This window comes from Sesamum indicum, linkage group LG11 (assembly GCF_000512975.1).
Source record: "Sesamum indicum cultivar Zhongzhi No. 13 linkage group LG11, S_indicum_v1.0, whole genome shotgun sequence".
NCBI classification, from domain to species: Eukaryota; Viridiplantae; Streptophyta; class Magnoliopsida; order Lamiales; family Pedaliaceae; genus Sesamum; species Sesamum indicum.
This window is the reverse complement of record NC_026155.1, coordinates 5,693,856-5,707,401: the sequence shown is the minus strand read 5'-3', so window position 1 is coordinate 5,707,401 and position 13,546 is coordinate 5,693,856. Positions and strand designations below refer to the sequence as shown.

At 38.5% G+C, this 13,546-nt stretch overlaps 1 protein-coding gene across 1 annotated transcript; it reads left to right on the top strand.

Annotated features, from left to right (window-relative positions):
• On the top strand, positions 9,104-11,154 carry LOC105173377. The gene is made up of 2 exons (XM_011095089.2): positions 9,104-9,351; positions 9,550-11,154. The coding sequence occupies exon 2, from the start codon at positions 9,638-9,640 to the stop codon at positions 10,916-10,918; it is 1,281 nt and encodes a 426-aa protein (XP_011093391.1). The 5' UTR covers positions 9,104-9,351; positions 9,550-9,637; the 3' UTR covers positions 10,919-11,154.

Here is a 13,546-nt window from a genome sequence, read left to right as displayed (position 1 = left end):
CTTTGTAGATTATGTGATGCTTCCTTTGGTTCAGTCCTATTTGGTTTAAGACTTTTCCAATTCCTCCAATCCTAAATCCATCATATGGGTTGATGTTGGAATCTTGTCGCATGATTCTTTCCATAGTTTTGTTGGACACCGTCATTCTAGAAAAGAATCCTGACAGGCTTTCAGAGGTTTGAAGCCTATCACCCTCATTGTAGTTATTGACTTGGTTGAAGATCCATCTGAATCTGTTTCTACTTCTTCCTCATAGACACTTTCTTCTGATGGAAGGTCTTCGAGTTAGTAAATGGGTACCAAATCGCCATAGTAGGCTGCAACCAAAATATCATCCGTGGTTTCAAATTTTCGTAATTCACCACGTTTCTGCTGGCAGTTGGGAGATATATGTCCTTTGCTCCGCAGGTCCAACAATTGCAGTCTTTGAAACTTTCATTGGCTCTTGTATGGGCTCTTCTGAAAGTTCTTCTTGTACGGGTTCTTCCTGTTGATCTTGCATCTGTTCGTTTAGATCCTTGGGATGAAACCCTTGTTGTTCCTATTTTCTGTCCAGATTTGTATGTTCTGGCTTTTGACTTGGACCACCATGATCTTTGTGGGGAAAAGGTTCTTTTGGAACTCCTGGGATACGAGTCACTATTTTGCTTCCTTCTTTTCCTTGGCTCGCTTGATTCTCCTATAATAGTTGGAAAATCATTGTTATCACAACAGAGAGGAGTTCTTTTGATTTTACCTCTTAGTCTTTTTATGTTCTTCTGGATGGATGTTTGATAACACCAATCCTTCAGTTTGTCTTTTAAGAAAAGACATTTTTCGCGCCACTGAATCTAGTTGTCCTTCAAGTACTTTGTATGACTGGTTCAATATTTTCCTCCATGGACTGCATATCTTTGCGAAGAACATTGGAGTTGCTACTTCTGTTGCTACTCCACTCTGGAAGAAATACTTGGGAAACCAATAGATATATTCATCTACTGCACAAATACTTCTTGTTTCAAGGCTGAAGAGAGCTTCTGCATATTCTCTAGCCTTTTCTGCTCTACTTCCTTCGAAGTATCCATCTCCGATGAAGTGTATCTTGATAAGCCTTCCTAGCCGGTCCACCTATCGCGCCTTTCGAATCTCCGGCAAGGACACTGGCTATGGTATCTTCTAGGGTATTATCCCATCCGATCTTCACAAATCCCTCCAAGCTCAACTCAACAAGTTTTATGAAGTTTTTCTTGTCGAGTTCTAGGGTAGTTGTTGCTATCTTGATGGTTGCAACCCATTCGTCTATCAACTTCTCGGTATTTCAAAAATCGATAATATCGAGGTTAATTATAGCGCCGTATGGATGTAAAGGCTAGAGCATGGTCCTTACCCAAGGTGTATTTTTAGGCACCCTCTTTGGATTTCTTCCTGGATTCTCTTTTAGCCTGGTTCACACAAATATTGGAGTGGCGTTAGTGTGGAAATCCGCACTTTCTCTCATTAGTTGATCCTGTGGAGGATCATTAGAACATGTACTTCCCTCCGGCAGTGGTAGTGCTGGAGTGATTTCATTTGTCTGGATATTGACTAAATCCACAATCTCGAGTTGGGAAAAGGATTCTGTCAATTCTTATAAATCTGATAGATCTGCTCTCGTTACCTTCATTATTTTATAGATCTGATAGATGCGATAATCAAATCCTCTCTAGACTTCGGCTTTGAAATCTTCGTGGCCTTCCCATTCTAATGTAGAAGAGGTACTGTTCCAAAGGCATTCTTGATTCGCTCTTGTCTGGATTTTGACGTCTCAGGGAGGTTCATAGTTTTGAACTATCTTTTGTATCTCTCTCAGATCTTGGGAGAGATGTATTCGGCTCGAGTTCTTTCCAGTCAGTTCCTTTAATCATAATTTTTACAACTGAAATTATGTATGAATTTATCCGTTCCGCTTCTCTTAGCTGTGATTCTACCATGGACTTTAGTGGAGTGTAGACGCCTCACTGTATTTCCTTGAACTTCAAAATTTCTCAGCCATTCTTATTCTTCTTCTGGCGTGAGAAGTTTTGGGTCAATCCTCTTGGGACCATTGTAACACTTGTCAATCCTCTTCTTTGTATTTCCAAAATTTGGAAATATTCCCTATTTTCAGAGTAACTTGAACTTTCATTTGGTTCCATCTCTCAAAGAGTCTCCTCCATTAGTGGATAACTAATATCAAAATATAATATAAACATATATTTCTTCAATAAACCTAGGCTCTGATACCATTTTTCGCGAGCAGGGTATTAGCATGCAATTTAGAGATGAAGTGGGACTAAATACATCAATTTCATAAAACTAATCTATTGGCCCCGAAAAGTGAGGGACCGAAAGTGAGAACTACCCTATCCTACGGAACTAAATCTATCATTTTCCCTTTTGTAAATAACATAACTTTCTAAACTTCCCAAGTATCTTTTTAATTTATCAACTAACTCATAAGAATTCATTTAATCAAACCCCTTAACAATCGTTCTTAATTAACATCCCTAAATTGAATCATCACAATAATCTCATTTTATTTTTAATAACCATATTATTTCTCAAATATATTTTTTTAATATTTATTATATATAGTTTCCGAATATTTTTATGAATTTTTTATCAATTCCTCGCTACTATATAATTTAATTAAACATCACTATATATAATTACATATTCAGTTAATAAGTCCGATGGAACTGAGTAAATCAACTATAATAATGACTAAATCTAACAAATCTAAAAATTTAATAACCAACTATAATATTTTTAAATCAAATGAGATATTTAATTCAATAACAATTTAAATAGTCAAACTCATAAAAATTTTCAATTAAATATTACATCAGTCACATAATTAAACTATTTTTAGTAAATGAATTAATTAAATAATATAATTATATAAATTAAAGTTACAAATTTTTATACCTATTTCCGTTCTGCGGGACTGTGCGCAAATTGTCAGTGTATGTGCTCTTATTTCAATAATTAAGCATTTCAATTAGCAACACACTATTATATTTATATATATATATATATATATATATTATTTCATTTATTTATTATTTTTTAAATTTAATTTAAACTTTTTTTAAACTATTCATTACATTCTTTCTAATTTCTTAATTAATATAATTTACTTCTAAATTTTATAATAAACTCTAATTTACACCATTCAAGTTTTATTATATTTCAATTTTAACATGTAATTTATTAAAATAAAATTTAAACTTTGTTAATACTTATCAATTAGTCTCTCAATTATGAATAAATCTATAGACGTAACAGCCTCCTTCCTTGGTCTAACAATGATTCACCTAAAGAGAGTGGCTTTCTTCCATACAGGACGTCCCTAACCCGACGCCAGCTAAGTGGACAGACATTCTTCTTAAAACTAATCGTAGATTTCAAAAAATATTTTTGCAGTTGGGCAAATTATGGCCTGCAGCACCATGATGGGTGTGGGCATTGACATGGCCCTAAACCCCTTTATTTCCCTATTGCTTGATCTTCAACCTCATTTTCCTTTCTTCCCTTCGTTCCAGCGAGGTTGGAGCTCCTGCAAGTTTCATTCCTCTTCTTTTATTATTCTCAGCCATAAGCTTTATTTTTCTCTTTACATTAGTTTTCGCAGTGCTCTTCTTGCTACCCCTCTTTTTTGAGTTTCTTTGTTTTGATTTTTTTTTTTGGACGCAATGGTTTCTTTGGATGAGTCTGTGCGTTTCATAGGAGAGGTTCCCACCGGCGATGACCCCTCTGAGGCGACCTTGTGGGTTCTTGGGGACCGACAGTGGAGCCTACAAAAGGCAACAGTAACGTAAAGTTGTTTAATAGATGAACCCTCCGACAAAGAAGGGGGGAATTCCGAGGAGAGGGATGGAAAAGCCTCTTCGGGGGAAGAGAAAGGTGAAAGGGTGGCTCCTAGACAAGAGTCCGATAAGGAGGAGCTCCCAATGATTGGCAGTGCGGGAGTGAGGGCCACCAGCTCTATTATCCTAGATACGGTATCATCTACCTTTAGGGACCTAGATTCCTAGCGCTTGCAGGAGGAATATGAGATCCCTAATTACTTTACTGTACTACTTCTCCATGTTGAGAGTCAACCTGAAATCCACACATCTCCCAATTACTTGTGGTTTTTCACTGCCCCAGTTGAGAGTGGGTCTTCACCTCCCTATCTCACCTTTTTACAGCAATATAATTCCCACATTCAAGGTTCCCTCTGAACCAGCTTACTCCCAACTCTTTCCACCTCTTGGTTGGCTTCACCCTGATGTTGAGTTATCACAACGTCATGCATATGAACGAAATTTTTTATTCTTGCTTTCAACTGAAAAAATCTAAACCTATCATCTTTCACTATTCCCCCCACCATGGAGTATGTTTCCTTCATGCCCTTAATGCTCCTAAACATGGAAGGTAAGCTATTTCTTTGTACTCTCCATCATTCTATGGGATTTTCCATGTGAATGGGTGTCTGATCTCTCACCTCAAGGCCTTTTTCTATCCATAAATGGAACGCGAATTTATATGCCCTTTTAGGGAGGCTGAATTCTAACCCTTATGACTTCAAAGGGCTTGTGGATGTGTGGTTTCTTTTTAACTTTAGGCTCAGTCGCAAAGAGGTTCATCTAGAGGAGCCTTTGGGTACATTTGTTTTCTTTATCCTTAGCTATCTTTTTAATTTCTATTGTATTTATCAGATTCCTGGTATGTTTGTATTGGTAACCCGTATCACGTTCAAGAGCTACCTTTGGGGGAGTGTCAAAGGTAGCATTGACAGTCTCCAAACCACTCTGGCCTTCTCCACCTAAGTATCGTGGAAAAAGGTCAGTTGAAGCTTTCTAGGGGGCTTCAAAAGGGAGAAATAGGGATTCTCTAGCCAGCTAGTGGCCATAATCCCCTGCAGGTTTTATGTGCTTGACAACCGCACTTTCTCCTCCCCCTTCTAGGGATTTGGGGAATTCATCCCCCAGATGCCAATGCTTCCTCCCTAAATGTGGTGGTATACAATAACTCCCTCTTGCGGGAATAGGAGAGAGCCTATGTTTTCCTCCAAATTTTTTGTAGGGCTACTGCTGCCCAGGGACAGACGTTTCGTATTCTCTTCCTCTAGGGAGGATTTGGTCGGTCAAAGTAAACTTCATTTTCTTTATTTTCTGTGATGTTTTGCATCAATCTTCTTCTAACTACTTGGTGGTTTTCCTATTACCGCAGTAGTCATAGTGGCCGAAATGGTGACTCACTCCGGACCCCTCCTTCCCTAACGGAAGGTGAGCACAAGCAATTGGAGGATCGCCTTAACCGTCTGGCGGCGGATGTGGCCCAATTGAAAGAGGCCATTAAGAATGTTGTAGGGAGATACTAACAGGCAAAGAGGAAAGTAAAAAAATTGAATCAACAGCTACTGGACCTCACCCAGAGCCAAGAGGAGACGCTTAGGAATGCTGTTGATAATGCCCGCCTGGGTTCCCTGACTCTGATGAAGGTAAACACTACCTGGAGTCATACTAACAAAGCCACCTAACTATATACCAATGGTTGACGGATTACCAGAGAGAGGTGGTTGGCCTGCAGGGGCTATATTTTATACATAGGTTCTTAGCTTGTGAGAGACAATTTACTACCCAGGGGTATCTCCTCCCAGGTGGAGGTTTCTTCTCTTAACCTTCACAGCAACCCCCCTAAAAGGCACCACGAGGTGCGAGTGGATCGGCCCGAGAATGTGCAAGCAGAAGCGGTTAAAATAAATTGCGTAAAATAAAATGAAATCACAATGAAACCATAATTCCAAGGGGAGTACCCTTGGAGCTCCCGGACATTCGATGTAGTTATTAAAATTAAAGGATAAAAAATTAACGGGACTATTGGAAGAATGAAAAAAGAGAAGAACAAAAATCGTAAATCAAAAATTATCTTTTCTTGATTTATTTCGAACTTCCTTTGTTGATTTGTTTACCCAAGGCCTCAATGTAGAGACCCTCTAAAGTCGTGTGCACACAACACTGGAACTTGGGAGTCCTCAATTCAATTTGCTAGAAAAGAATTAAGGAGAAGAATAGACCAAGTGTGCACAAGAGGGGGGTTCGGCCGAGTGGAAAAATTAGGGAGGAGAGAAAATTATTTTCTTGCTTTGTTATGTATTCATTAGTTATTCCAAATAACTAATATACATATATATATACCTAGAATGGATACATTAAAACATGTCTAGGTTCATTTAACCATCCATAAGGTAATAATCCTTTATTCCAAATAAAGGATGACTAACATGGCATTTTTCAAAAATAATTTTGTTAGTTAATACTTTTCTTTTTTCAATCATTTCCACCAGCTTAATTAATGGGCTTGGGTAAATTTTAATTAATTAAAATACCAGACCTAATTAATTAAATTTAATTTAATTAAAGCCCACTTAATTAAGTCCATCATATATTTAATTCAATTAAATATGTGAACCCAATAAGCCTTTATTAAATAATAAGGGCAAGCCCAATGTAAATTAATCCAATTAATTTATCATTAGACTTATCCATCCAATGAATCTCTCTCATATATAAGTAATTCAATTACTTACGGAATTAATTCCCAATTAATTCCTCATCCCTTCTCGATAGTTTGTGTGTGACTTTTTAGGTTCACCTTTAAGCTAGACTTGGGATAGTGTCCAACATTATTTTAATTAAATCTATTTAATTAATAATTCTTGATCAACCCTTGATCGAGAAAGCCCGTCACCATGGGTAGTCGTCTAGCAACGGTCCATGGCACTAGAGACTAGGCAAAAATTGATGTGAACTTTTAGGCTCCCGAGTCCATACAGATGCAGTCCTTTCGTCTATCGTCTCCCAGTCTTAGTCTAGGGCGTCGGTTCCCATCCTGGACTAAGCATCTATGCTTAATATTTAAAATCGCATTGCGTCAAATTGCTTGACATAGGAACCTCTTTTCCTATTCGACCAATGACTGTGGCCACAGCTTTATAGAGCGTCGACGCATCTCCAAATGCATAGGAGATACCTTTGTCACGTTTTGATAGGGGAGGGATCCTCTTCTTGGAACTCACCATCCTTGCTACATACTTTGAATGACTAGACAAGGTTTATGATGATCATGTCTGAGACACGATCGCCTCTCGCACAAATTTAAGATACATGCACGTGACTGCCTTGATTCTTCAAGTTTGAGGACTACTCCAATACTATCGGAGTCGGGGACTCAAGTCATACCTACCAAGCCTCCAAGGCTTCCATATTATGATCCCCACTAGTCAATTTAGTCAATTCGACACCTAGTCAATCGATCCATTAAGATCACATAAACGTCCACGTCTGTCGCTAATGAAACCCGGCACTCATCAAATGAATACAACTCTTAATGCAAGTCTCCATAGGACACTTTGATGCTCATTCTCGTGGTCCTCGACTTGGAACATTTAAGATCAACCCTAAACAATTAGTTTCATGACCGCCATCCAATGTGCAGTCCAATTGTTGCACGGTTGTTCAAGGTGGTCTGTGGGCTTTGTTGTGATGTTTGACAGAAACGCAAACATAAATATAATGAGCACAACAAATGAAATGCCAATAGTGAATACTCATTTTATTCACTGAATAATATTACATAAAATTGAATTATTGTCAGAATAGATTACAGCATGCCAATCCAATTGGCTTTCAGGTCACATATTCTAACAATCTCCCACTTGACCTAAAGCCAATCACCCATCGACCTCAAACCTATTTTATCTATATGCCGAGCATGGGCGATTTGCGACATTGGGTTAGTAAGTGGATCCGTTGTGTTTTCTGCTGAGCTAACTCGGTCCATCTTGACTCGCTAAAGGCTAGACTTATTTTTTGAGAATGTCCTTGCCTAGGGGCTTACTTTTGAGAATGTGTCTACTTAGGAGCAAGACTTATTGTTTGGGAGGCATTTGCCTCAAACGTAGAATAGTTTAAGATTGTGGACATTCCAAGGTCGCGACAAGGGTTATCCCTCTAGGTTCTCTAGCTTATATGCCCCATGTCCTAGGATACCCGTAATTTTATAGCATGTCTCCTGATTTTGGTCTAACTTACCAATCGGTTTCAAAGCATACACCCATCAGGACGAGGTCCTCCACTTGGAAGTCTATTTGCAAACCTAAGCGTACTATTTCCCGCCCTACGTCATCCACTTCTGCCCTTGAAATTGTCAATTCTCTTCTTCCCCCCTCTTGTTAGATCCTGCATCTGATACCTTCTTCTCTTGACCTTTTTCAGGTACTCCTTTTCTTTCACCTCCTTATGATCTCCTCACCCTTATCTTTAACAATTGCCTTCTCACCGACTTGTGTGATGTTGGTGTTGCCTTTCTCCTTTAGTATTCTACTATGCCATGTTTTCTTGTGTCCTCGATCATGCGTTGTAACGCTTCTTGCTTCAAGTGAACCATCTTTTCTTCCTGTCTTGGAGAGTTTCTTCCTCAACACCGAGAGTTCGTTCTCTCCTAGACATCCATTCCATCTCGATACTAGTACTTTTCTCAATTGTTCCCGCAGACAGCGCCACCTGATCCGGGTCGAAGATTGAGACCTCTTCAAGGATACCAATAATGTATGGAACCTGAGAAAAGGAAAGTAGTTAGGATTACTGGGTGGTCCCCAACTAAAATCCTCCAATACTTAAGTGAGCCCGATATCGAGATAGAATAATTAAAACTGATATATTTAATGCTCGAAAGCATTAGTCAAAGTGTCTTACCATAAATGAAACATAATGAATGTATTTATAGAGTCAAATATGCCCACTTGCCTCGTCCACATGACATCACCTTCAATTGGGTGTAGTCGATCAACAATCTTGATTTTATGGTTACGAAATAGGGTCGGACGATCCGACCCAACTAGAAATAGGGTAGCATGGTTGGTATTTTTCTTAGGAGGGCATTTGTGTCCCTTTTGTAGATAATCATATCATATCCCTATCAATAATATTTGTCCAACTTCAACGCGTGAGATTAATGAGTGATTAAACTCAATTTGTTTGGATTTAATTAGAAAATAATCCAAAACGAAAAGGAATTATACATTTTGGCGATCTCCGGTACGACGACGTACGCTACAGCACAGATACCAAAAATGCGCCAAGTTTGACTCAGGGCGAAGGTGGAAGTGGTACCCTCCCTCCCCTATACCCTTTGGCGCCCCACTCCCACTCCCTCTCTCAAGAATTATCCAGACTCCAAAGCTGGATTCCTCTCTCACTAGCTTGATATATACATGAAGAATTAGGAATCCCATACGTCAAATCAGCTACCGGAAGACGATGGAGAATCACTATGCAGGACAAAAGATTTCATCGCCCTCTGCAGGTTCAGAACCTCGTGTTTAAATCTTGTAATTGCACTTTGATATATAAATGTATTTGTTTCTCTGTTCGTTTAATTTTTATTCCTGAATATTGGGTCCTTTTTTTTTTTCCTCTCAATTCTGGGTTTCTAAACCCCTGTATTTGCTAATTGAAGTTTCAACTTTGTTTCTTGGCTTCTAACCCAACTCTGGAAATTCAGTTTTTCCAATTTCTGGGACAGCCTTGGATCATTTGTGTAGTTAACTGAAGTGGGTTTTCGGAATCTTGAGTTTGGTGGTTTGTACGTGATGGATGATGATAATTTGATGGATGTGGATTTAACGGGTCTTGATTTGAATCGAGAACCGGTGAACCTACCTCTTCATAGGGTCGCAAGATACGGGTCCTTGATGAATGAGTTGGACAATACTCATGAGAGGATAGAGGAGAGGATTCGGCAACTAGAGGCTGTTACTGCTCGTGCGAGGCAGCGGCAGCGGTGGCGTCAAGCAAGAAATTCAATGGAAACTAGTTATGTTCCTAGTGAAATGATGGTGGATGTGGGTGAGAGAGGTGTCCTTAATGAAAATAATAACAGGGAAATTGTGGAAAGGACTGCTGAGAGGGGAAAAGGTTGTAAAAGGGATAGTTCCCATTTGGTAGCAAAGGCCTTGGAGATGGATCCTGAGGTTAAAAAGGCTAATAAAGAGGGTGGGAGCTTTTATGATTGTAACATATGCTTGGAAGAGGCAATGGAGCCTATCCTGACTTGTTGCGGTCACTTGTTTTGTTGGTCGTGCTTTTATCAGGTACCAGAAGTTGATTCTACATCTAAAGAATGTCCAGTATGCAAGGGAGAGGTATCAGATAGCACCGTGATTCCAATTTATGGAAATGGAGGCAGTAAAGGTGTGTGTGAGACGGAAACTGGGTTGAAGATACCTCCAAGACCCAAAGCTCGTAGAGTTGAGAGTGTTAGGCAACAACGCTTGACACAGGGTCTGTCCCATGTTCCTGTTGCGGAAGCACTTAGGCGAATTTGGATTAGTATTGGTGCAATGGGCAATCAAACACAACAACAAGATGGTGGCGGTGGTATTCTTAATATTGATGCATCTCAGGAGGGGCAAAATGCAGAGTCGGGTAGTGGCCACCACATAAGGATTCATCAGGTTTCAAGAGTCTTATCTGAAAGTGCTGCTTCTCTTTCTTCCCTTTCATCTGCTTTAAGTAATGCAGAGAGGCTGGTTGAAGACCTGGAAACAGTTATTAACAGCCGGCTACTACGAAATGATACACGAGCTTTCTCAGTTGGAAATCGTTTTGCTAGGCCTTCTACTATCATACAATCTATGAATCAGCCTCCAGATTCAACTGCAGATATCAATGCTGCCTTGCCCATTGGCTCATCTTCCCAATCAACTGATGTTTCTGGTTCTATCGTACATGTTATGGCAATGAGGACTTCTGGTGATATCAATATGCCTGTGGCCCCTTCTTCTTCTCGCCCAAGAAGAATCATTATGTCAAGAAGTTCAGATATAGACACTCGAGATTCTCGTGAATCTAGGAGAAGAAGATTGAACTGACTGCTTCAGTTAGAGTTTGATCCCTAGTGCTTATATTACCTGTTCTGCTTACCAATAGACATCGTTTGTAAACATCATTTTTATAACTAGGTTTGTCTACAATGCAATGTTTTTTTCAGAACAAAAGCATATAATTCCTGTTCTGACTATCAAGCTGAGCCATGACTCTTTTTCGTGGTGCATCCTCACACATGAATTCTTAAAAATGTAGGGGTTGTGCATATATCATTCTCTTTCGCTGCAGGTCAATTGTTGCTGATCCCGGATATATTTTGGTGGCATCTCATGTATGGTTATCCAATAAATTTGTGTGATTCATTATTTTGGGTTGCATTCCTTTTTTCCTTTTCTTGTCCTCTTGTTGTTACTTTTCTTTTCTTTCTCTGGGTTATGCTGTTCAGTATTTATTGCCTTTTGCTGTATGAACAGAAAGAGTTAAAATATCTTGTTTACATTTACATTTTGTTCTCATTTACTATCTTCGACTCTATCTCCCTTGGAAACCTACCAGTGCCATCTTGCTTCCATCAGTTACTATTTTGTTTGCTTGAGAAGCAAATTTCTGCATTCATTGGCACAATGTCATGAAATCATGTCTCATCTATGCTTGATTGATCACTTAGCAGCACCTTTAGAAAAGCAAAAAGACCACAAAAGAGCCATATTCCAGTGTTTGTCTTGGGTCCTATTGATTTGTCTCTCTAACTTGATGCTATCCTTATTGTTGGAGGTCTTTACTGGCTTAGCTTCACAGAAAATTAGGGAAAAGATTGGTGATCTTTTTACAGTGTTTTTGAACTAAGTGGTCGTCCTGATTTGTGATGGTTACCTGGGGGTCAAGAAGATAGTTTTACTGTGTTTAATTTGAAATGCTCTGCATGGTTTTGATCTGGGATCATGGGAATGCCAAACTCGAATGGATTAATCAAATTAGAGTAAGTTTTACAGGGAGCTGAGAGGTGATTGTTAGGAAATTGCAAGATAGAATTGAAATGCATGTTGTGATTTCATCTTACATAATGCAGTTTACTAATACATAGCTCAATTCATCAAAAAAGCTAGAGGCTTAAAGTTGAAGCATGTACACGAGCTCATTATGCGTGTGCTCGTATAGAGCTGCCTTAACTTGCATCCGTAACCTGTGGGTTTTTGCTCTTTCATAAAAAAAAATTTGACTGAATTTCCGCACTTGTTGCCAAGTATTCTCTACGAGAGGAGTTCTCCCTTTATCCTTTGTGAAAACCAGGGGTTCTCGTGCTGTATTCATCATAATTCTTTGCTTAAATTGAAGTTAGTATCTCATTCTATATCATATGTGCACCTGCAGGGCCATACTTGAACTTAAATAGGTCTGCATACTTTAAGTATTCATCTTTGCTTCATGCTCTTTTGCTAATGAACAAATTGCATTACATTTTCTGTCCCACGTATTGTTATCTGAGTTCTTGTCCTGTTTGTGCATTCAAGTGTTGGCGAGTTGTGACGACACATACAGGTCTTGTTTTACATTGGCACTTTGCTTAAATTCAAGGTATATTTCATGAAATGGCCAGATAGTATGCTGGTTGGATTTTCCTTGAAAATGAGTTCTGTACCCTCTTTTACGAGTGTCGCTTGCATTTACCGATATGATCAGTTGGAAAAGCAGTTCATGTCAATGCTAATACATAGAACAACATATTGTAACTCGTGGTTGTATAACATATTGCATGTGTTATTGGTATACTACAGATAACTTAAGCTTCCAGTTCTTGATGATTTGTGCTTTCCCAAGTGCTCGAAGACGGGCTCTCGTCAGGGTTGTCTGTTTTGGTCTTGACAGTGCAGAATTGTTCAATACATTACTAGTGACTTGCTGCTGATTTATCAATTTCATGTAAAATTTATGATATGCTGCAGACGGAACGCAGAAATTTCGAGCGGGATAAGTAGGTTGCAGTTAGTTGATAATACACCCATATAAAATGACAGATGATGAGAATAATCAGTTATTTAACGGGTTTAATGGGATTTACTTTCTAATGATATTGCAAATGAGCAAATTGTCTTCCTGTCAAAAAATAATAGTAATTCAGCCTCTATATTTTTCAAAATGAAGCAATTTACCTCCCTGTTTGATGAGGCAAATTGCTTCATTTGAAAAATATAGGGATGTAAATTGCTGTACTTTTAAAAATACAGAGAGATAAATTATTATTTTCTTTATAAGAGCGTAATTTGCTCATTTCAATACCATAAAGGGATAATTTGCATTTTTTCCTTACTATCGGACCATCGTATTGGTTGCACACAAGATGTTATCCGGTGAGATGAAACGATTTTGTTTTTCTTTTATTTGAACGATGATTACATGAATAAATGATAATCGCATTTTCATGAAATCGTGATTGGCCAAAAACTTCAACTTTTATTTTTTTATGAAATGCAAATTACTGGATTTAAACTATACAAAAATTGATTATATCTTAAATCATCAAATGTCTCCAAAATCACGATTGATAAAAAATATTCTTAAATATAAGGGATAAATTACACTTTCCTCATAGGAGATTTAGTGTAATTACTCTAAATTCCTGTGGTTATGGAAATTACATTAGTACCCTTGAGGTTTACTTTCATCTAACAAAT

What these genes read in the sequence shown, in the direction of transcription:
- LOC105173377 (XM_011095089.2), top strand. Translation starts at nt 9,638, where the DNA reads ATGGATGATGATAATTTGATGGATGTGGATTTAACGGGTCTTGATTTG.